General features: G+C 39.2%; 1 protein-coding gene across 1 annotated transcript in view; it reads left to right on the forward strand.

Annotated features, from left to right (window-relative positions):
• Nucleotides 1-26,503, forward strand: part of LOC126249431 (mucin-5AC-like) — a 307,175-nt gene that overhangs the window by 137,881 nt on the left and 142,791 nt on the right. The window contains exon 8 of the mRNA XM_049951084.1: nucleotides 15,559-16,249. Within this exon, the coding sequence (XP_049807041.1) occupies nucleotides 15,559-16,249 (691 nt within the window). The remainder of the gene's footprint in view (nucleotides 1-15,558; nucleotides 16,250-26,503) is intronic.

Below are 26,503 nucleotides of genomic sequence, written 5' to 3' on the forward strand. Positions count from 1 at the left end.
TTCTTGGTCTTGCTCACATTTTTAATCTATTCTTGGTCCTGCTCACATTTTTAATCTGTCAGGAAATTTCGTTCTAAATAATGTCCAGAACATTAAGAATTCAATGAAATTTAAACTCTATGCTTTTATTTCCTCACAATTCCAGTTATTTTAATCTATCATCAGCTGAACAATTCAGCTTCTCACCAACAACACCAAGCATTCTTACTCCCCCTTTTACCAGCTGTGGAAGTTTCCAGGATACCAGGAAGGTAAATCATAGAGAAATAGTTTACTGCTAAGGTGGCTGTCCTCCAGTGTAGCCCTGTAGGATTCACAATACATGCAGAACAACTGAATTTTCTACCATAAACCAGGCTCTTGTATTTCGATCTTCAAGATTCATTTGCAATAATCTGATGCCTCCATGAGTAATAGACTCTGAAAAAAAACAACAACAACAACAACAACAACAACAACTGGGGGTTGGAGAGTGCAGCTGAAGATTGTGTGTTTATCTATATTAATAACACACACCGTAGGTGCCTCTTCTCCACTACACTAGCATGCAAGTAGGTGGTCTCACAGTGTATCTTCCTTGCAAGGTGAAATTTTGCTGCCTTTACGTGTCATCACATCAGACTCTCTAAAATGAAGCTATAAAGAACCTCATCACTCAGTTCTCTGAAACATTCTTGATTGGTTGAAGTCTGATGTACTCAACATTATGTTGAGTCCTGCTACCACTTCCTCTGAAGAACTGCTAACTGCCAAAAGAATTATATATTATCTCACAGGAAAGAGTCTGCACTTGATGAGTGCTTTCGGCATATATTGGAAAATTTCTACCACAGACATCATCATTCATGCTTCATTGTGCTACACACACAACAGCAATTATTGATAGGCTAATGCGGACTCATGTCTGAAGAGAATAGAACTTATCAGCTAGATATACTTCTATACATAGCACGTAATAAGAGTAATCATGCCAACATAGTTGGCAAAAATACAAAGAAAAAGTGAAAACTCTGAATAACAACAATAATAGAGAAATAAAGTTATAGAATATTAGAGCAAAAAGTAATAAAATTGAAGTTGCTGTTCTACCATATGTATGGCTTGTCCCACACAAGATAGCCCGAATAATATGAAGACCCAATGAGAAAATTGCATTTAGAACTGAGAAACATGTGAGAAATAATATCTGGCACAAATTGATAAAACATTAGTGTGTAAAATTCAATAAGGGTGTGTCTTTTTCATTACATTGGGCAAGTAATGTGCAATTTGCATAACAAGCAAAGTAAATTGTAAAAAAATGACTCAGTTAATGAACGATGTTTCGCATAACAAGTGACAATGATTTAATGTGACGACACCAGCCATGCAGTGGGGGAAATGCTCAACTATATGAACACATTTCACTGTCAGCAGTAGCATATTAACAATGTCTTTAGTATTTACTGCAATCTGGGTTTAGCACTCTTTCTGCTACCATCTTAGTGCAGCTTGTGATCACACATTTTTCTAAACTTTTGTTCACACCTGTGTGTGTGTGTGTGTGTGTGTGTGTGTGTGTGTGTGTGTGCAAATTTTAATAACCTTAGTAGAAATGCCCCGAAGAGAAAGCCACAAGATGACGACACAAGAGAAATAAAATGCTGATTCAGCACGCACATACAATCGGTCTATATCAACTATTTGCACTATCCTCAAGACCAAGGACAAGATTAAGGACATAGATGCTTCAAAGAGAGTGACAAGAGTATCTAAACAATGGTTTCGTATTCTGAACAATGTCGAAAGATTGCTCCTTATATGGATAAATGAAAAGCAATTGCAAGGTGACACTATTAATGAGAACATCATTTTTGAAAAGGCGAGAATGATTTTCGCTGACCTCATTCAGTAGGTTCAGGGTCATCAGCAGCTGCACAAATAATCAATCGGCCGCCGCCACAACCTAACCCAGTTCCCTCTGAGCAGCCATAGCGTACGGATCTCCGTGCCAGCACGTTCACAGGAGCTCAGTCCGTCAGTTCACCTGATGATGGCGACATGTATGATCGCCGAAATATTGTGCCCGTTGGACACTATAGACCGGCAGCACACCCGTGGATATTTTGATTATCAAATACGCCGGGAGAAACTCAAGAATCACAGCTGCACAAATGTTTAAGGGAAACAGTGGGTGATTCAAGAAGTTTGCGAAGAACCGGCCTCCACAGCATTGGGAGGCATGGCAAAGCAGCCAGCTCCGACACAAAGGCAGCAGAGAACTTTATCAGCAAGTTCCAGATGCTCGTAGATTCTGAGTGTTATCTGCCGCAACAGATTTTTTAATTGTGACGAGACAGGTCTATTCTGGAAAAAGATGCTGAAGTGTACCTTCATAACAGCAGAGGAGAATGAATTGCCCGGTCACAAGCCAATGAAAGACTGTCTCACACTGCTATTCTTTGCCAATGCAAGCAGAGATTTGAAAATTAAACCACTGCTTGTTTACCATTCAGGAACTAATGAGCCTTCACGAAGGCCTAAAGTCCAGAAGAGCAGGTTAAACATGATGTGAAGGTCCAGCAACAAGACTTGGGTGACCCATGACCTTTTTTGTGATTGGATCAATGAAGTGTTTGGTTCTTCAGTGAAATAATATTTGCTTGAGATGAATCTGCCACTCCATGTCTTGCTTGTTATGGACAATGCTCCTGCCCATTCTCCTGGCCTACAAGACCACCTCCTTGAAGAATTTCAATTCATCAGGATCCAATTTCTGCCTCGCAACAGCACAGCGTTACTCTAGCATATGGACCAGTAGATTATTTCTACCTTTAAGAAGCTCTGCACTAAAGCACTCTCCGAGCATTGCTTTGAGTTGCCTGAAACTACTAAGAGAGTTTTGGAAATATCACTTCAACATCGTTACCTGCATCAAGATGACTGGGAAGGTGTGGGAAGCTTTGGTCAGAGTGCATTGTCGAATGTGACCCTTGAGGCATTTGAGTCAGTACCTGTGGAGCCTGTAGTCAATGACATTATCTTTGGCCAAGAGCATGGTAATAGGAGTCGATAACAATGATGTAGATGAACTTGTGGAAGATCACAATCAAATAATGACCATCAAAGAGCTTATGGACTTGCAGTGTATTTCAGGGCAGGAACTTGTGGAGGGAAGTTCTTCAGAAGAAGAGGAGGAGGAGGAGGAGGAGGCGGCCGTAACAGCAAAGCAGCAATCTTCTGGTGCAATAGGATAAATGCTGAAAGCATGGGAATTGGTTGCATCATACATTGAAAATCGCCATCCCAATAAAGCAGTGGCTATGTGTGGTACAAATTTATTTGATGATAATGCTGTTTCGCCCTATGAGAAAGATTATGGAACAAATTATACTCGCTGTGTGAAGTTCCACTGTAGTATTTGTGAATTTGTGATTTTTAATGTACACCATTTCTGTTAAAGATATTACTGATAGCTTAAAAGTGCTTCACATAGCGGAGAAAGTGTGATACAGGGATTGACTAGAAGTCAAAATATACACCTACATGATGACCAATCCAAGTAGCATTTACAGTGAACAAACTGAGTGTAAAAAAAGAAATTCTTAGAAAACTTCATTGATTATATAATACAGGGAAGGTAATGTGACAAGACCTTCTATAAAATATATGTTAATAGAGCAGGTGGTTGCTTGTTACAGTTGCACGAAACAAAAATGTGTTACATAACCTGTTAGAGATTAGCAATTGATCATATCTAGAACTGGTGGCAAATGCAGTTGGAGACATAGGAATATTACTACTCATATCCAGATATCTGGCAAACCATCTGCTGTGATTTAGTGTTATAGTATGTGACAGAAGTTGGCATAAACTCGATAAGTTATTCACTATATGATGGCTACATGTTCTAGATAGGGTTTTCATTGTTCATCGTAATGGCAAATAAACATGAAGGCAGCTCAAAACATGATAGCATTGCATTAAAAAGAAACAATTCTCATGTGCTACTATCTGATGATGGTCTTTATTATATTTAAATCTATCAGTACTGTTCAGTAGTCCCTGTTGGAAAGAAATAAGTAATTTATACCATGCAGCCTTTCTACAATTTGAGATATTTGTTTTATTATTTTAATAAACGAAGGCAGTTTGTGCTAAGAATGACTGCAGCAAATGCATTATGCTGGTTCCATCTGTGATTTATTAGACTGTGGATAAGTATCTACAATGTTTTTAATGTTTATTTGATTTGGCTGTTGTTACTCTTGTCATAGTGTCCATTATATGTGACACTAAAGAAATGCTTGTGTGTTTGGATAGCTCCTTCGGTAAGATTGTTATCTATTAAAGCAGTATTCTGGATTCAAGTCTTGGTCAGTTGCATAGTTTTAATCTGCCAAGAAGTTTCAGTGTGTCTAGTGTTAAACATGAGACAGCTCTGTTGTGATTGATGTTCTTGTCAGGTCTGCAGCCAGATAATATAGTCATCCAGAGACAATAATTCAGGGATATATCCAGACACCATCCTCTGCTTCCCTCACCAGAACTGATCCGTACTGTGAATGGCAGCCCTTTTATATGCGTCAGAAATAATTGCTGCAGCCCCCTAACACTAGTGAAAGTACAGAACTCCTATGCTGAAAGCTGGGAGGAAAGATAAATTGCTTTAGACTACCTCTGTCACTACAACTGCTGACCGGGTCAAAGACTATTGTTTCTTAGTGTTGGATGAAACAAGGTTTGACATTTTATTTAAAAGGGAAGTCCTTTTCTTTATTTATATTGTTATCTGCCAGTTTAATTTCAATTGTCCCAACAGGAAGACGCACAAGCAACTATCTGTGCCTCAGACATCAATCTGTGTCCCTCAATTAGACAGTTCACTGCTACTGCAGATTTCTCACACTGTAGTAAATGTGTGTGGTGGTGGTGCTCAGCACATCTTGCCATGAATGGTATGAATTGTTTGCCCAGTCTATGTTTTCCCAGAGTGGCGAGGGATTTTGTAAATATCAGACTTATTCCATCCTAGATCTTTTACTGAGCAGGGTGTGCTGTAACCATATCTGACAGATGAAGTATATTATAAGTGTATTTTTTTAAAATCCTTCTTATCTTTGAAGATGAAGATGTACCCCCAGCATTTAGTAGGAAAGAAACCAGTCCACATGCATCTGTTAGTAGTTTTGATGGAGACCCAAACTTGAAGGCATGACAGATCTGTTTGGGTGTTCTTGTTGAACATGAGTTTAAGATGTTCTAGCTCTTGTATCTAGCTTTCAGTATCTGAAATGTCCTCGTTGCCATTATTCACAGTACCCCTGTGTACTGTTGTGGTGGATGTCAACTTATCGCCTGTAATACCAGTCCACATGAACAGGTTGTCTATTAACACAGTGTTTCAGGTTCCCATCATTATTTCTGTAGACAAGTACATCCAGAAACTGAAGCTTTCCATTCCTGTCTAACTTCAATGCGAAGTAGATGCTTAGATGAAGGCAACTAAAATGCTCCAGGAAACAGTTCAGAGTGACTTTTCCGTGTGACCACACCACAAACATGTCATAAGTGTGCTCCTGGATCATTTTAATTGCTTTCATCCCAGCATCCAGTTCACAATGGAGTTTGAAAGGGTTTGGAAAACTTCAGTGGCTAGACATACTTGTCTATGGAAAAGATGATGGGACTTCTTGGACACAGCGCTTATAGAAAACCAGTGGATACGGATCGGTTTCTACAATCAGCAAGTTGTCATCCACCATACCAGTGCATGGGGGCCCTGCACACATTGGCAAGGAGGGCATATCATCTTGGATGTTGAAAGCTTGACACAAGAGCCAGAATACCTTAAGCTCATATTTTTACTGAATGGTTATACTGACAAATAGATCTATCATGCCTTCTAGATTGGACATTTGCAAGAACCAGGAGATGATGTGTGTTGATTAATTGCTTTCCCTCAATATTCTGGGGTCATATCTTCAAAGATAGGAAGGATTTTAAAAAAAGATATACGAGGGTTGCCACTTTAATAGTGGCAACTATTTATTTACAGCTCATACAATATAGATACGTATTTCAAAGTTTTACTGACCTTCAGAGTAGTCAGCAGCATTGTGTATAACCCATTACCAGCGATGTGGATGTCATAGGATACTCTTAGTAGTGCCAGTTGTATTGACAGTCCGAGTGGTGCGGTCTATTGCTCGACAGATTTGTAGCAGTTCTGAAGCGAATGCTTCAGTTTAGAAATCGAGTTGAACTTATGAGGGCTTAAGTCAGGGGAGTGCAGTAGGTGGTATAGCACTTAGCAGCCCCATCAGTCTAACAAATCAGTAACAGCTTGCACTATACGTGCTTGAGCATTGTCCTGCAAAATGATGGTCAGGTTCTGCAGAAAGTGTCATCACTTCTGTCTCTATGCTGTTCATTTTTGAAACACAACCTACGACCAGCTTAGAGACAGAATTGATGACACTTTCTGCAGGACCTGACCGTCATTTTGCAGGACAATGCTCAAGCACGTACAGTGTAAGATGTTACTGATTTGTTTGACTGATGGGGCTGCTAAGTGCTATACCACCTACTGCACTTCCCTGGCGATTTCTAAACTGACGGAAACACTTCACACGGCATTCGCTTTAGAACTGCTACAAATTTGTCGAGCAATAGACTGCGCCACTCGAACCGTCAACACAACTGGCACAGCTAAGTGTATTCTGTGACTTCCACATTGCTGGCAGTGGGCTGTACACAATGCTGCTGACTACTTTGAAGGTTAGTAAAACTTTGAAACACACATCTCTTTTGTAAGAGCTGTAAATAAATAGTTGCCGCTATTAAAGTTCCAACCCTCGTATTATAACTGTGTTTCATCTGTCAGCCTTATTTGGAGCATATCTTGGAACAGTAAAAGATGATGTAGCATTGAGTAAGTCCAGCATTTACAAAATTCCATGCCATTATGGAAAAACGTAGGTTAGGCAAACAATTTGCACCATTCATGACAGGGCCCCTGTTCACAGTACAAATCAGTTCCAGTGAGAGTAGCAAAAAATGTTCTCACCTGAAGATGATGGACTACTGAAATGTTGTCTAGATAATTATAGAATTTGGCTGTAGATGCGACAAGAATATTGTATTGTACTGTATTGTATTGATCCAAGATATCACAGTATTGTACAATTTGTACGTATGATATTGGGCAAGTCAAGTATACATTTTTACAAATAAGTTTTACAATTTACTTGTTACAGTTTTGTTACATGAAAGTCTGTGCAATGTTACAAGAAAGTAAGACACATCACATTGTACTTTCACTTGTTAGGTGGATTGTAAATTTTTACAATGTGATGAAATGCTGTAGAATATGGCGGTTAACATTTATTACCTTTCTCAAAAAAATAATTTTCTGTGTGAAAGTGTTGCTGAAAAAGAACTTTTTTTTTAAATTTATATGTGAAAGCTCTTGGCATTTCTCTTCTTTCTATTTCCATATCTCATTGTGTAGGATGAATTTCTGGTAACCAGTTGGTCTGGGCCAAATCATTTAGATGAGATTGCTATCTTGTTTCACAGCTATGAATGTGTCTTTGTTTAATAGGTAGGTCTTAACAAATGATATAATATTATAAATACAAACAGATGGCAGTGACATTGCCTTTTTTTGCATTTTGAAGATATCTCTACTTCAGGGTGAGTTCCTCAAAATATGATTCCATACTGTAACACGAGGTGAAAGTAAGAATAATATACTTGTATAAGAACCAATTTGGTGACTGATTTGCTAAGTACCCTTAGAATATAAACACACAGTTGACAGCATATTTGAGATATAGTTGATTTGATTTGAGTGTTACATTTAAGATTTTCCTCAAGCCATACACCAAGAAACTTAACAGAGCTTACATCAGACATCTCTTGCTTGTTTATAAGAGCATTCTAGGGATTTCTTGCTTTTGAGATGATAGGCTGAAACTAATGTGCATTGTTTTCTATTCATTTATAATGAGATTGTTCTCATTGAACCATTCACTTAGTGATGACATAAGTGGTTTAATCTTTTGGTCATGGTAATCTTTGTCTGTACCTGTTAACAGAATATGTGTGTCATCAGCAAATAGTCTAATATGCTGTGAAGTAAACTTGGTGTTTATGTCATCAGTATATGGCAGAAATAGTATGGGCTGCAGAATGGAGCATTGTGGTACACTGTATCTATATCGGAGGAGTGTGAAGTACACCGATGAACATTATTATTCTTTTTTTCAAATTTCATTTCAGCTTTTAGTATTGTGTTTGAAAGTTGTAATTCTAACCATTGGTTTGCAATTCCTTTAGGGCCTTTATTAGCTAGCTTACTAAGGAGTTTGGTGTCATCAGTACCATCAAAAGCTTTACACAGATTTAAAAAAAAAAAAAAAAAAAAAAAAAAAAAAACAGAAGTCATTTAAAGAAATTATATGGTTTTAAGGTTGTGTTGAGATATTCATTCACTGCTGTGGTTGTTATTTTTGCTTTTCCCAACCTATACTGTTGCTTTGATATTAAAAAGAATCTGTTAATAACTCTTTCCAATCTGGTGTAAAACAATTTCTCAAACATTTTTGAAAATGTGTTAATTGTGTTTCATACTTATAGTTAACTACAGATTTTCAGATTCCTTTTTATGGAGGAGGGGGGGGGGGGGGGTGTAACTTTAGCAACCTTTAGGTCATCAAGGAAAACTCCATTACTAAGGGATGCATTAATTTATGGATTAGTGTTTCTACAGTGTATTCCCCACATTTCTTAAATCTGGTATGCTGTCACTGCCACTGAAGTATTTATTTATTAGTCTTGTTTACAGCTTTGAGCACTTCAGTGTTTGAGGCTTTGTAGAGAAACATTGTTGCTTTTATGATTTCCAAATGTGTTGGGTGTTGAGTACTTGCTCTATGGCAGTTCTTCTTCATTGGGTTTCCAACTATTTTAGTGAAACATTGAAGTCAACTCATTGTTTAGATTTAACTTTTGAAGTCCTTTTTTATAGCATCTTGCTTGTTGTGAGTTTCATATTTTGCAATTTCCCAAATTCCTTTCATTTTATTATTAGATTCTTTTATTAATTTATTATTATAATTTTTTTTTGCTTGTTGAATTACTTTTTTGTAGATAGCACAGTAAGACTTACTCTATATTGTAAACTTATCCTCAGCTTCATGGTATTTTATGTAGTTCTTCAGGTAGGACTTTTTTGGCTGGAGATTGTTATCCCATTTGTCACTCATGATTTTGTGAACTTGTTTCCAGTTTTCCTTGACTTTAATGGAAATGGAATATTGAAATAATGGAGAAGTGTTTCATGAAATGAACTTAGCATGCTGTTAACATCGTTTCCTTCATATACCTCTGTCCAGTTGTCAGTGGTTAAAAGATAATAAATAAGCCTTGTACTTCATCATTAAATTGCCTTTGCATTTATCATCATTATATTACCTTTGCATTGCAGTTATTATAGACATTGCTTTCTGCAATTTAAATTCACTGTTAGCATTTGGACTTCATGGTCACTGCATTAATATCTCCACATATTAGCAAAAGTTTACGTGATAGTGTTTCAAGGAAGTGATTGAAAGATCCCCATTGGGAGATAGATACACATTTGATATCAGTATGTCAGAGTCCATCAAGAGTGCTGAATTTTCAAACAAAAGTGATAAAGTGGACAAATTGCAAATTATTCTATCTGATTGTAGAAATATCAAAGTTATTTGCTCAGTGAACATTGGCTTACATTCGACAATATTAACATTCTTAATAAAATTGAAGATGTGAATTAACTAACAGCTTTTGTACACAAGAGAAATCACATGGAGGCCCTTGCATACTTGCTCAGTCTAATATAAAATAAGAAATGATTTTAATCATTTGAATGATGAGTGTATATTTGAAAGCTGCTGTATCAAGTTGTGGGACCTAAGTGTCATATATATATATATATATATATATATATATATATATATATATATATATATATATATATATATATATATCCCAGGAGTGGAAAGACTTACCTTAGGGGGAAAAAAGGACAGGTATACACTCGCGCACACACACAGATATCCATCCACACATATACAGACACAAGCAGACATGTTTTTTCACAACAATGCACATCCACACACAGCCCGTCATACCCAAAAGCTCGTACGGGGTTTTGGATGGGAGGTGTTTGATCATCCACCATACAGCCCAGATTTGGCACTGAGCAACCACCACCTCTTCCCAGTAATGAAGCCATGGCTGGCTTGCTGCGCAACACTTTGATACTGATGCCAAACTGCATGCTGGTATAAAGCAGTGGTTGCAGTTGGAGGCGGCAGATTTCTAAAGAGACAGTATTGAAAAACTTGTGCCACGGTATGATAAATGCCTCAGTTTGAATGGTGATTATGTAGAAAAAATGAATTAAGTGTGTAGCTTTAAAATGTATATAATAAAATTTGGTTTTCTGTATTGTTAATTTTTTATTTCAAAATGTCTTTCACTTTCTGAATAGGCCCCATAATTTTCCACAGTGCTCATTGTGATTTTGTTTGCAGCATAGATTCGGCTGTTCAATTTTTGTAGATCCTATCTGTAAGGAACTGTGCACAGGATAACGTTTGTGTGGACTCTCATTTGAAGATATCTGTTATGGTGCATTTGAAATCCTCGAATTTCTTTGTGATGACATTTTCTCCACCTAGAATGATGACAGTCATTTTTTGTATATTCTCTCTTCTTCCCCTCTGTTAGAACAATGTCCTTTAGCTGAGTGTTAGGTTTTTGTAATAGATGAGACATAGCATGTTGGGTTGTTAAATTGTTCACATCATTTGCTTATTGATGTCCGTGACAGTCAGAAATCATTAATATGTTGTGACTCTTGTTATCACTGTGTATCATTATAAGTTAATACACCAGCATAGTTAACATAGTGACACTGTCATTAGTTGGGTACTTAAGGCACAAATGAAATGAGAAATCACTGAGCATGCCGTTGTAAACCCTTTGTGGACAGGGCAATGTCAACCAAGAACCAAAAGACTGCATATGTTGAAAGACAACAAGATAACCATCATTAGATGTTGTTGATAATGAAATGTTTCCGTCTGTTCTTTGACCAGGCACAGAACAGGATTCCAGGCATATATGCTTCTTATGCTTTAAACACTGGTCCTCCAGGGCCATTGATGGCCCAACTTATGTACAAATGCCACAGCTGCGTGGGATGTGGTAAACAATCGCCTTATGCAAACTGAGATCATCCTCTACAGACCCTTTAAGTGTCCTAATCTTAGCTGGTGGTCAAAAAGCACAACTCACCATGTTTTCTGAGAATACATCTGATTTGTTTGAAATACTACCTGCATGAGAAATGAAAGCTGTAGACTTAGCGACACATCATTATTGCCATCACTCATCTAATTCTCGATTGATGGATAGTTTTGATATAAACTTTATTATATAAACATTTATGTTGGTCAGTAATTTAAAATTTTTCCTGCCAGTCTAAGTTTGAAGTGTATAGACTTATTAACTACTTTTCTTAGGTGCTTAAAACTTTGTGCACACATTTATGACATTGTTATCTAAAAAGCAGACTACAATCAAATTATTTCAATCAATAGTTTTGATACTATAAATACATAAATTAGACAATCAAAATTAAGGTAATTTTTTTCATCTACATCTACATCTATACTCCGCGAGCCACCTTACGGTGTGTGGCGGAGGGTACTTATTGTACCACTATCTGATCCCCCCTTCCCTGTTCCATTCATGAATTGTGCGTGGGAAGAACGACTGCTTGTAAGTCTCCGTATTTGCTCTAATTTCTCGGATCTTTTCGTTGTGATCATTACGCGGGATATATGTGGGCGGTAGTAATATGTTGCCCATCTCTTCCCGGAATGTGCTCTCTCGTAATTTCGATAATAAACCTCTCCGTATTGCGTAACGCCTTTCTTGAAGTGTCCGCCACTGGAGCTTGTTCAGCATCTCCGTAACGCTCGCGCGCTGACTAAATGTCCCCATGACGAATCGCGCTGCTTTTCGCTGGATCATGTCTATCTCTTCTATTAATCCAACCTGGTAAGGGTCCCATACTGATGAGCAATACTCAAGAATCGGACGAACAAGCGTTTTGTAAGCTACTTCTTTCGTCGATGAGTCGCATTTTCTTAGAATTCTTCCTATGAATCTCAACCTGGCGCCTGCTTTTCCCACTATTTGTTTTATGTGATCATTCCACTTCAGATCGCTCCGGATAGTAACTCCTAAGTATTTTACGGTCGTTACCGCTTCCAATGATTTACCACCTATGGCGTAATCGTACTGGAATGGATTTCTGCCCCTATGTATGCGCATTATATTACATTTATCTACGTTTAGGGAAAGCTGCCAGCTGTCGCACCATTCATTAATCCTCTGCAGGTCTTCCTGGAGTACGTACGAGTCTTCTGATGTTGCTACTTTCTTGTAGACAACCGTGTCATCTGCAAATAGCCTCACGGAGCTACCGATGTTGTCAACTAAGTCATTTATGTATATTGTAAACAATAAAGGTCCTATCACGCTTCCTTGCGGTACTCCCGAAATTACCTCTACATCTGCAGATTTTGAACCGTTAAGAATGACATGTTGTGTTCTTTCTTCTAGGAAATCCTGAATCCAATCACAAACCTGGTCCGATATTCCGTAAGCTCGTATTTTTTTCACTAAACGTAAGTGCGGAACCGTATCAAATGCCTTCCTGAAGTCCAGGAATACGGCATCAATCTGCTCGCCAGTGTCTACGGCACTGTGAATTTCTTGGACAAATAGGGCGAGCTGAGTTTCACATGATCTCTGTTTGCGGAATCCATGTTGGTTATGATGAAGGAGATTTGTATTATCTAAGAACGTCATAATACGAGAACATAAAACGTGTTCCATTATTCTACAACAGATTGACGTAAGCGAAATAGGCCTATAATTATTCGCATCTGATTTATGACCCTTCTTGAAAATGGGTATATTTTTCCTCCCGGTGATAGTAAGCTGGTGTCTGTAGTCTACTTTTCTCCAAATGGTAGCCTGAAGTATCACAAAAAATTTCAGACCTCTAACTGAAATATTTTTTTTTCCCACCCATAAAACAAACATGTCAGAAAATTTGATTCTTGGGAAATTCAGTTTAAAGGTACATTTCCTCTGTTACTCACCTCTGTTGTTCTTCAAACCCTCCAGTTGCATAATATTCTTGGTTTGTGTGTTCCTCATCTTCTCTCTTCTTTTCTTGCTCCTCTTTGCTATTGTGGCCTCTTTAGTTGCCTCAAGAACCCATTTTTGCCTTTGGCCCCTCTCAAGGAATCGATTGACATCAGTGCTTGTCTCATATTGAAACCAGGAATTAGTCCCAACAACTCTAAAACATCACATTTGCTAACTGCCCCATCATTAAAGCAAATAACTGTATCTAATACACCTAATCTCATGGTATTGAAACCAACACACACAGTTTTAGGCAGGTGTTCCCATATCACATGGTTGAAGCATTCATTAACATTTTGTCTCTTTCCATGTAAGCACCGTGACAATAGTTTAGTGTCACTTAGGTCTCTGTATATGGGCTTAATTGCTTCCAATACCTCAAATGGCAGGGAGTGATGGTGTGCATAGGTCTTACCATTTGCTATTGCATTTTTGTATCTACACCATGTGTCTACACCACTGTTGCAGAGGGCATGCTGTGGATGGTCATCGATAGAAGCTTTATGGAAAGAGGTAGCCCATACTGCTTTCTTCATGGCCTCATTATTTTCTCAATTACTTCTTATGGCTAAACCATAATAGAGCTGCAGTTTGTCCACCTCGATGACCCCAACCACCAATTGGTTTGCCATCACTGAGCTTTTTCCCCTTCATGTCTTTATTAGCTTAAGTAAACGTGTGTCCATCCTCTTTTGGACATGACCAACACACTGTAACTTTTCAGTTTTTACAGTTCTTCCATAAGGCATATTTTCCATCACATGTGCAAACCCTTTGGAGTCTTCATCTCCAAGGTACTTCACATACCGTACACCATAATTCTCTTCTGACCTTTGAAATATTCTGAGAACTCCCTCTGATTCCATTCCACCACTGTACCCAGAAAAATTCTGAACACAAACATGATCTTGGTTATTTCCTTTGCAACCATGGCAGTACAGTACTTTGTCATACATTCTATGTCAATCATGTTTCCATTTTCTAGGGATGTTGCAGTGATAACACCATTCAGTGAGAAATGACCACATTCATCTCCCATCAAAGGCTGCAGCTATATCAATGTCACCTTCATTGCATAACACAGTTTCTTCTACTGCTTTCTTCATTGACGCAGCACTCATTTGACCATGACCTTCAAGAAGTAGCTGTGTGTACTTCTCAAATCTTGTAGGTAGGGGCAAATTCATGATAGCACAAAATGTTTGAACTGCCTTTCTACTCTTCCCAATACACCTCATTCCCTACGCAAGTGTTATAAACTCTTCTTTGCACAATCCAGAAGAATACCCAGTTTTAGTTACCCCACAGAAATCACAAAACACTTGTAACTTACTAGCCACACCTTTCCTGCCTTCAAAATCTTTGACAATTTTAATACCACCTTTCCTCAAAGTGCACACACAGTAACATTCTTTAGAAGCGAACATAAAGCACTCAATTCAGCCATTATGGAAACACATTCCGTTACAGTGTTTTGATCATATTTTATAGAAATGTCACTCTGGGTACTCAAATATTTTAGCTTCTGTCTTGAGGCACTTGGCGGAGTCAACATAACAACCAGTTGGTTTGTGGATGTAATTACACAGTCTACTTTCCAACGAAGTAAACCAGTTACCATAAAACTTATATTTTTCCGTTCCAAAACACGTTTTTGGAGGCATAACTACTTCCGTGAATGACACAGCACCAACAACTCAACAACGTACAGAAGTTTGAACACAAACAACTCTTGAAAACCATAGATACCCAAAGGAAAACAAAGGAGCATTGGAAAGCGTGTGTGCTAACAGGGCTGCCAACTCAAAAAACGATTACACAGTGTATCTTTTCAAAGTGCAAAATAATAATGACGCCATTTGACATCTGACTGCAGTGGAAACATGGTCGTTGCCGCATACCGACATATATTTTAATTTGTTTGTAAAGATGTTCCTGATGTCCGAATCAATTCATTTAACTACCATTTTGTTCACAAAACTCTAAATATTGATTTAAGACGGAAAAAAAATTCAAATTTTTTCCACATTCCTAGTGTAATGACTGTTCCATGCGGCTCAACACTGTGGTGCAAGTCTTTCAGTTGGACAACACATTGGTGGCTTATGAAACTACTGTTGTTTATGCGATACTGTTGGAATAAATATGGGTTCAGAATTTAAAATTTCTCCACATACCACAGGAAATGTGAAATGTAATGGCTTTATCAGCTGTTTTGTGGAGCAAATGGCAGTGAGAATTAACATATTGTTCTAATTATTTTTAAGATATACTGAAGTATTTTATGTTTCATTTCAGGTTCTAAGGCTTGTAGCAGCACAGGGAACAGTGCAACTGCAGTCAATTCAGACACCTAGTGGTCCCACACTTATTGCAGTCCCATCAGGCTCAGCATTGAGTTTTCAACCGGTGTCTCAACTTACTTCACCACAGCAACCGCAGACTCAGTCACAGCAAACATCCAAACTAACAAATCAACATGTGTCTATACAGACATCAAATACCATTCTTCCAGCTGTCTTAAATAATATTCCACAATCCTTCCAACAGAATACATCAAGAACAAGTCTCCAGAATAATGCAGCAGTTACCAACTTGAACCTTAATGTGCACAATTTGAGTCTGAATGTTACAAATGCAAATTCTGCAACGTGCTCTCATAATAGTGATATTTCAGGAGACTCTTTACCATCCTGCCAGAGTTGTTCTGTCACTCAGCAGACCCCAAATAGTTCAAATATTGTGTCAGAGTCACCTGTAAATGTGAACTTGAATGTTAATGCAAGTGAAAGTGCTTCGAAGAGGAACTCACCCAGTGGACTTCATAATACTTCTGAGGTGGCTAAAGAAAATATAGAAACAGTTAATATTAGAGAATCAAATGGAAACCAAATGGCGACTCCAACTCCTCTGCCTCTAAACAGGAAAAAGTCTAAGAAGAAGAAAAAGAAAAATAAACTGGATTTAGCCAACATCATGAAGTTGTCAGGTAAATTTAAACATTTCTAACATTGTATTTATATCTCTTACTTCAGTGACAGTTTTTTGATATATTATCTAGCTCTGGTGATTTCCAGTGGTGGCCAGTTATCATGTGCTCATATGCTACAGCACACTTTAACTATCACAGTAAAATGATGCTACATCTCTTCGAATACAAGCCGTAAATCCCACTGAAATTGTGTGGTGTCTCTTGCAATATGAGCCAGAAATTACACTAAACTTTCATCATTTCTCTTCGAATGTGTGCTGGTATACAAATAAAATGGATGAAAACGTGTGTTGTAGTACTCTCTCCGTGGTGAATAGAAACCGTTGTCGAGTGCTGAAATGATGGTTAGCCATTCTACAATCACTGCAGAGAAGGGGCGGGCCACGCCTGTCTGTTTATAACTGTGCCTGCTGTGATGTGACATCTCTTCCAGCATTACGAGTGCTATGTTGCTCACAGCTCAATGTCAGTATTTTTATTTGAAAGAGTGTGTGTGTGTGTGTGTGTGTGTGTGTGTGTGTGTGTGTGTGTGTGTGTGTGTATTGAGCAAGTGTAGAGTATGAGGGATTTTTGAGGAGTGATTGTCGTAACTATGCCATGGCCGAGAGGTAAGTACCCTGACTATCAATTCATCAGCTTGGGTTCAGTTACCTCTGCTGACATTTTTTAATTCTATTCCTTGCAGTGTTAAACTATTAATTGTAAAATTTAAATATGTTTCAACAGTTCAATTTATATAGGTGAAGTTAACATTCAATTTAGTTATGATTACTAGCCTTGTAAATGAAAAGGCTATAGGCCACCACATTGTAGCACATTGATAAAATTTTGCACAAGCCGCCACTGGTGATTTCATTCATTTATGAACATAGCATAAGAAACTGTGCGTGTGATATATGTTGTGAACCCAGGGCTGGTCCGAGAATGTTTTTCCACACAAGCAACTTTGGCACCCTCCCTTCCTCTCCCTCCATCTCACATCCACCTTTTTCCCAAGCACTTTGAACTGTGTCAGTTTTCATTACTAATAGTCATACGTATTGTATACAAATCTTGTGCTCAGGTGCCCTGAGTGACCACTACTAATTGTGTGTACACAGGTCTTACCATTGTGGCACACCTCTCAGCAAGGGCCTTAAGCCAACCCTGTCTGAGCCACACCTGCAGAGTTTTTTTAAAATGTGTGAGCCATTGTCTGGGTGTACATTTTATTGTGATTGTTTCTGATGTTCTGGAGGTGGCATTTCTGTTTAAGTGAGCAATCCATTTTTTCATACATTCGCATTCAAAAAGGCTTCCATTTAGTTTTAATTTAAGTGTTATTTATTTAGGGCAGATTATCATCTTTTGCCTAAGATAATTTAGATTTAGTGCATTAAGAAAAATCTCGAGGACAGAGGTGGTGGAGGAAGCCACTATTCAAGTGTTTTTTTGTTAATGAGCCATGTGGCTACTATTTATAGCACTTACAAGCTGCATGTTAACACCATGAAGTTTCAGCTCATTTGCAATCATATTGAAACTTAAAGAATTAATTTAATTCACAATTACTTAAATGAATTAAGCAGTTAGTGTTAATTATCCATAATGTATAGTTTTATAGACATTCATGTCTAAAACTTCTATACTGGGAGAAACATATATGAGGGGCATTCAGTAAGGAGTACAACACATTTTTTCTCTTGCTAAACTTCAATTGAAACAATGTGGAATTTGTTTGAGGATGTGATGGAATATTCTTTTTTTAATCCCAATAGTTTAGGAAGTGCTGATAGATGGTAGCACTATATTGCAGCCTTCAAAACTGTGTCTCTAGTGGAGGTACATACCAAGCAGAGAACTATCATTGAGTTTCTTTTGCTGTAAAACCAGAGCATCACATTTATTCATAGGTGCTTGCAGAATGTCCATGAAGACTGGGCAGTGAACAAAAGCACAGGGAAGCGTTGGGCGAGGCGTCTGTCATGATCCCAACAAGGTCAGGCAAAACTGTCTAATCTCCTATGTGTCAGCTGGACACACACAGCTGTGACTCCTGCAGTTTTGGAACATGTGGACGCTCTCATTCAAGATGAGTGACAAATCAGAATAAAACAACTCACTGCGCTGCGGGATGTCTCTGTTGGTAGTGCTGTCACACTTGTCCATCATGGAGTACTCAAAGGTGTATGCCCGCTGGGTTCCTCACTGCATAACAGAAGACTTTAAAGAACAAGAAAGGACCATCTGTGTGGAATTGCTTGCACAATTATGAGGCTGATTGTTATGACAATTTTTTGTCAAACATTATTACAGGCGATAAAACATGGGTTCATCACTTTGAACCGAAAATAAAACAGCAATTCTTGGAGTGGTGCCACACCACCTCTCCTCTGAAGAAAAAGTTCAAAGCTGCACCCTCAGCCAGTAAAGGCATCAGCCTTCCCTCGACTCTGAAGGGGTTATTCTGTTTCATGTCCTCCCTCATGGAAAAGTGATCAACTGTGAAGTGTGTTGTTCTATCTTCAGGAAATTGAAGAAACGACTTCAGCATCTGCATCTATATCTACAGTGATACTCCACATTCCGCTTTATGGTGCATAGCGGAGGGTACCCAGTCCCACTACCAGATATTTCCTTTCCTGTTCCACTTGCAAATAGAACGGGGAAAAAAACAACTTTCTACATGCCTCCATATAAGCCCTAATTTCTCCTACGTTTGTGATCCTTATGCGTACTATATCGTGGAGGTAACAGAATCATTCTGCAGTCACTTTCAAATATTGGTTCTCTAAATTAGTGATCCTTGAAAAGAATGTCACCTTCCCTCCAGTGATTCCTATTTGAGTTCCTGAAGAAACTCCGTAAGATTTGCATGTTGTTTAAACATACCAGTTACAAATCTAGCAGCCTAACTCTGAATTTCTTCCATTTTGTCCTGTAATGTGATCTGGTACGAATCCCAAACACTCAAGTAGTACTCAAGAATAGATCCCACTAATGTTCTGTATTTGGTGTCCTTTACAGATGAACCACACTTTCCTAAAATTCTACCATTAAACCCAAGTCGACCATTCGCTTTCCTACCACACTCCTCACATGCACGTTCTATTTCATACTGCTTTGTACTGTTATACCCAGATATTTAAACGGCATGACTGTGTCAAAAATGACACTATTAATGCTGTATCCAAACATTATGGGTTAGTTTTTCCTACTCATCCGTACTAACTTACATTTTTCTACATTTAGTACTAGCTGCCATTAATCACACTAATTATCAATTTTGTCCAAGTCATCTCGTATCATCCTACAGTCACTCAACGTTGACACCTTCCCATACACCATCGCATCATCAGAAAACAGCCGCATACTACTGCTTACCTTGTCTGCCAGATCACGTTTGTATATAGAGAATAATAGCAGTCCTATCACACTTCCCTGGGGCACTCCTGGCGATACCCTTGTCTCTGGTGAACACTCACCATAGAGGACAACATACTGGGTTCTATAACTTAAGAATCTTCGAGCCACTCACATATCTCTGAACCTATTCCACATGCTAGTACCTTCTTTAACAACCTACAATGGAGCACCATGTCAAACACTTTCCAGAAATCTTGAAATATGGAATCTGCCTATTGCCCTTCATCCATAGCTCACAGAACATCATGTGAGAAAAAGGCAATCTGAGTTTGACACAAGTGATGCTTTCTAAAACTATGCTGATTTGTGGACATAAGCTTATCAGTCTCCAGAAAATTTATTATATTCAAATTGAGAATACATGCAAGAATTCCGGAGCAAACTGATGTTCAGGATATCAGTCTGTAATATTGCGGGTCCATTCTTTTTCCCATCTTATACACAGGAGTCACCTGTGCTTTTTTTTTTTTTTTTTTCAGTCTCTTGAGACTTTGTACTGAGTGAGAGATTCACACTAAATGCAAGCCAAGTAATGGACCAATGCCATAGAGTACTCTTTGAAAACCAAATTGGGATTCCATTCTGACCTAGTGATTTATTTGTTTTCAACTCTTTCAGTTGTTTCTCTACACCAGGGATGTTTATTACTATGTTGTCTATTCGGGAGCCTGTTGATGGTGAAACAGCCGTATGTCTGAACGATTTCTTGAATGTGAAATTTAAGACTTTATGTTTCGTTGTGCTATCTTCAACTGACACATCAGACTGGTCAAAAAGTGACCGGATAGAAGCCTTAGACCCACTTAGTGATTTTACAGGGTGTTTCAAAAATGACCGGTATATTTGAAACGGCAATACAAACTAAACGAGCAGCGATAGAAATACACTGTTTGTTGCAATATGCTTGGGACAACAGTACATTTTCAGGCAGACACACTTTCGAAATTACAGTAGTTACAATTTTCAACAACAGATGGCGCTGCGGTCTGGGAAACTCTATAGTACGATATTTTCCACATATCCACCATGCGTAGCAATAATATGGCGTAGTCTCTGAATGAAATTACCCGAAACCTTTGACAACGTGTCTGGCGGAATGGCTTCACATGCAGATGAGATGTACTGCTTCAGCTGTTCAATTGTTTCTGGATTCTGGCGGTACAACTGGTCTTTCAAGTGTCCCCACAGAAAGAAGTCACAGGGGTTCATGTCTGGCGAATAGGGAGGCCAATCCACGCCGCCTCCTGTATGTTTCGGATAGCCCAAAGCAATCACACGATCATCGAAATATTCATTCAGGAAATTAAAGACGTCGGCCGTGCGATGTGGCTGGGCACCATCTTGCATAAACCACGAGGTGTTCGCAGTGTCGTCTAAGGCAGTTTGTACCGCCACAAATTCACGAAGAATGTCCAGATAGCGTGATGCAGTAATCGTTTCGGATCTGAAAAATGGGCCAATGATTCCTTTGGAAGACATGGCGGCCCAGACCAGTACTTTTTGAGGATGCAGGGACGATGGGACTGCAACATGGGGCTTTTTGGTTCCACATATGCGCCAGTTCTGTTTATTGACGACGCCGTCCAGGTAAAAATAAGCTTTGTCAGTAAACCAAATGCTGCCCACATGCATATCGCCGTCATCAATCCTGTGCACTATATCGTTAGCGAATGTCCCTCGTGCAGCAATGGTAGCGGCGCTGAGGGGTTGCCGCGTTTGAATTTTGTATGGATAGAGGTGTAAACTCTGGCGCTTGAGACGATACGTGGACTTTGGCGTCATTTGGACCGCAGCTGCAACACGGCGAATGGAAACCCGAGGCCGCTGTTGGATCACCTGCTGCACTAGCTGCGCGTTGCCCTCTGTGGTTGCCGTACGCGGTCGCCCTACCTTTCCAGCACGTTCATCCGTTACGTTCCCAGTCCGTTGAAATTTTTCAAACAGATCCTTCATTGTATCGCTTTTCGGTTCTTTGGTTACATTAAACCTCCGTTGAAAACTTCGTCTTGTTGCAACAACACTGTGTTCTAGGCGGTGGAATTCCAACACCAGAAAAATCCTCTGTTCTAAGGAATAAACCATGTTGTCCACAGCACACTTGCACGTTGTGAACAGCACACGCTTACAGCAGAAAGACGACGTACAGAATGGCGCACCCACAGTCTGCATTGTCGTCTATATCTTTCACAACACTTGCAGCGCCACCTGTTGTTGAAAATTGTAACTACTGTAATTTCGAAAGTTTGTCCGCCTGAAAATGTACTGTTGTCCCAAGCATATTGCAACAAACGGTGTATTTCTATCGCTGCTCGTTTAGTTTTTATTGCCGTTTCAAATATACCGGTCATTTTTGAAACACCCTGTATATAGGACCAGAATTTTCTTGGGATATCTGGCAGATCTTTTGCTAACATGTAACGGTGGTGGTAGCTGTGTGCTTCACTCTCAAATCTTTTCACAGATGCACAAATCTCTACTAAACTTTGCCTGTTGTTATTTGCCCATTCTCTTTTGAACCAGGAGTGCAACAGCCTCTGCTTTCTCAGCAGTTCCTGAATCTCATTATTAAACCATGGTGGGTCTTTTCCATCCTTAATCCACTTACTAGGTATATAATTCCCCAGCCCACGATTTACAGGCAGTAGCCACTGGCCGAGACACAAGCAGCAACCGGGAAATAACCGATTTTGTGACATTTTACAAGTTCCTAACCAGAAGAGAATTGTATAGTTTCATCTGTGTGCCTTAGTAGTTTAGTTTGTTGAGTTTCTGTGTGCTAATTTAATATTTAATAGATACAGTTCTTGCATTTTCGTTTGTGTTGGAAAGTAAACCAGTTTTGTGACACATTACAAGTTCCTGATTGGGAGCAAATTATTTTATCTTACCTGAGTGCTTTGGTAATTCAGTTTTTGAATCTCGTCATATTAACTTAATTTATTAGACATAGTTCTTGCATTTTCCTCAGTGTCTATGGTAGATTTCTGTAGCGTATATCGATGGCTGTTGTATGTCTGGGTAGTGTAATTTTCCACAGTGTTTAGTATGGATAAGGACTGTGATTGCTGTGGTCGCAGTTGGCGAAAGACTTTCCAGGGCACCACATGTAAGGCCTCCCCAGTTAGTCTGACAAATAGGTACCATGTGCTGTCTGTGGTTGACACTGTCACACAGCCAGATGCAATCATGTGTCCTGTTTCCTCTGAAACTTCTCAGCCTGCAAGATCTGGGTGGTCACACAGGGTGGGATTGTTGTTAATTGAGAGTTCCAATGTTATGCACGTTATGGGGTCCGTTAGGGGCATGGCAAGAAGGCCAATGTGCACTCTGTGTGCATAGTAGGTGGCATCATTCCAGATGTGGAACAGGTCCTTCCAGATGTCGCGAGAAGCACAGGGTGCTGCCAACTACCATTGGCGGCTCACGTCGGTATCAATGATGGGTGTCACTTTGGATCAGAAGAGATTCTCTCTGCTTTCGAGCAGCTATCAGAAGTGGCAAATGCTGCCAGTCTTGCTTGTAAGATGAAATCGGAGCTCATCGTTTGCAGCATAGTTGAAAGGACTGAGTGCGGAGGATCTGAACCAGAGGCTCGGACAGTTCTGCGACTGCGTAGGCTGTAGATTCCTCAGCTTGCATCATAGGGTGGTTGGGTTTCGAGTTCCGCTGAATAGGTCAAGAGTCCACAACAAAAAGGAGGCGGCTACATAGGTGTGGCATGGACTGGGCGGTTTTTTTTAAAAAGCTTAGAGGGTCTCGGGGAAACACAATAAGGGCTTCAGTCTCAAAGGGTGCAGTCGAACAGTCTCAAAGGGTGCAGTCGAACACAGGAAGACTGTACATACAGGAACCATCGTAATAATAATTGTAAATTGTTGTAATTGTGTTGGGAAAGTACCAGAGCTCCAAGTGCAGATAGAGAGCACTGATGCTCAAATCGTTATAGGCACTGAAAGATGGCTAAAACCAGAGTTAAGTTCAGCTGAACTTCTAGCGAACAACCTAACGGTGTTCCGAAAGTATAGCCTAAACACAGTTGGCAGAGGCATGTTTGTTGCTGTTAGAAGTAGTTTATCTTGTTGCGAAATTGAAGTAGATAGTTCCTGTGAGTGAACACAGGGTTGTCATCACGAGATTGAATATTGTAACCCACAGATCCTCCAAAAAATAAAAAAATTAAAAAAAGAGGCAGATAAAAATTTACATCATTCCTTTCTGAGAGACAATTTCCACGCCTTCCTAATTAACAATGTAAGTGTAGACCAGATGGGGCTTGAATCTAAAGAAATGATATCAACAGCTATTGAGAGATTTATACCAAATAAATTTACAAATGTCAGAGCTGATACCTCTGATGGTACACAAAGCAGGTCAGAACATTAGAAAATTGTAGTGAAATGCAGGAAGATCTGCAGCGGATAGGCACTTGGTGCAGGGAGTTGCAACTGTCCCTTAACATAGACAAATGTAATGTATTGTGAATACATAGAAAGAAGGATCCTTTATTGTATGATTATATGATAGCGGAACAAACACTGGTAGCAGTTACTTCTGTAAAATATCTGGGAGTATGCGTGCGGAACGATTTGAAGTGGAATGATCATATAAAATTAATTGTTGGTAAGGCGGGTACCAGGTTGAGATTCATTGGGAGAGTGCTTAGAAAATGTAGTCCATCAACAAAGGAGGTGGCTTTCAAAACACTCGTTCGATCTATACTTGAGTATTGCTCATCAGTGTGGGATCCGTACCAGATCGGGTTGACGGAGGAGATAGAGAAGATCCAAAGAAGAGCGGCGCGTTTCATCACAGGGTTATTTGGTAACCGTGATAGCGTTACGGAGATGTTTAATAAACTCAAGTGGCAGACTCTGCAAGAGAGGCGCTCTGCATCGCGGTGTAGCTTGCTCGCCAGGTTTCGAGAGGGTGCGTTTCTGGATGAGGTATCGAATATATTGCTTCCCCCTACTTATACCTCCCGAGGAGATCACGAATGTAAAATTAGAGAGATTAGAGCGCGCACAGAGGCTTTCAGACAGTCGTTCTTCCCGCGAACCATACGCGACTGGAACAGGAAAGGGAGGTAATGACAGTGGCACGTAAAGTGCCCTCCGCCACACACCGTTGGGTGGCTTGCGGAGTATAAATGTAGATGTAGATGTAGAACACTGTTGCTTAAACAACAGTAAAAGCATGCCAAATTCAAACGAATGCAAAATCTCCAAGATTGGTGACATTTTATAGAAGCTCGAAATTTAGCGTGTACTTCAATGGAAGTGCTTATAATAGTTTCCACAATGAAACTTCGTCTCGAAAACTGACAGAAAATCCAAAGAGATTCTGGTTGTAGGTGAAGTATTCTAGCAGCAAGACACAATCAGTGCCTTCTGTGCTCAATAGCAAAGGAAATATTGTCAACGATAGTGCTGCCAAAGAAGATTTACTAAACACGGCCTTCAGATATTCTGTTACAAAGAAGACAAAGTAAATATTCCAGAATTCAAATGAAGAACAGCTGCCAACGTAACTTACAAGTAAATATTCTCGAAGTAGTGAAGCAACTTAAATCGTTTAATAAAAGCAAATCTTCCGGTCCATACTGTATACTAATCGAGGTCCTTTCAGAGTATGCTGACACAGTAGCACCATACTTAACAATCATATACAGCTGCTCACTTGACAAAAGATCCGTACCCAAAGATTGGAAAGTTGCACAAGTTACACCAGTATTCAAGAAAGATAATAGGAGTAATCCACTAAATTATAGGGCTATATCATTAACGTCGATATTCAGCAGGATTTTGGAGCATATATTGAGTTCAAACATTATGAATTACTCTGAAGAGAACAGTCTATTGACACATGTTAAACATGGATTTAGAAAACATCATTTTTGTGAGACACAACTAGCTTTTTGCTCACACTAAGTGTTGAGTGCTGTTGACAAGGGATTTCAAATTCCATATTTCTAGATTTCCGGAAGGCTTTTGACACCATACCACACAAGCAGTTTGTAGTGAAATTGCATGCTTATGGAATATCATCTCAGTTATGTAACTGGATTCATGATTTCCTGTCAGAGAAGTCACTGCTGGTAGTAATTGACAGAAAGTCATCGAGTACAACAGAAGTGATTTCTGCCATTCCCCAGTGTGGTGTTATAGGACCTCTGCTGTTCCTTATCTGTATAAATGATTTAGGAGACAATCTGAGCAGTTGTCCTAGGTGGTTTGCAGATGATGATGTCGTTTTATCACCATAAGATCAAACAAAATTGCAAAACGATTTAGATAAGATATCTTTAAGGTGCAATAATTGAAAATTGGTCCTAAATAATGAAAAGTGTGAGGTGATCCAGGAGTACAAAAAGGAATCCGTTAAACTTCGGTTACACAGTAAATCGGTCAAATCTAGAAACCTTAAATTCAACTAAATACCTAGATTACAATTGTGAACAACTTACATTGGAAAGAACACACAGAAAATGTTGTTTGGAAGGCAAACCAAAGACTGTGTTTTTGTGTTTTATTGGCAGATCACTTACAAAATGTAACAGGTCCAGTAAAGAGACTGCCTGCACTATGCTGGTCCGTTCTCTTTTAGAATTTTGCTGCATGGTCTGGGGTCTTAACAGATAGGATTAACAGAGTACACTGAGAAAATGCAAAGAAGAGAAGCACTTTTGTATTATTGCAAAATAGCTGAGACAGTGTCACTGAAATAATACAGGATTTGGGGTGGAGATAATTGAAACAATGGCATTTTTTGTTGCGCTGGAATCTTCTCGTGAAATTGCAATCACCAGCTTTCCCCTCTGAATGTGAAAATGTTTTGTTGACGCCAACC

This window comes from Schistocerca nitens, chromosome 3, assembly GCF_023898315.1.
Source record: "Schistocerca nitens isolate TAMUIC-IGC-003100 chromosome 3, iqSchNite1.1, whole genome shotgun sequence".
In the NCBI taxonomy this organism is placed as follows: Eukaryota; Metazoa; Arthropoda; class Insecta; order Orthoptera; family Acrididae; genus Schistocerca; species Schistocerca nitens.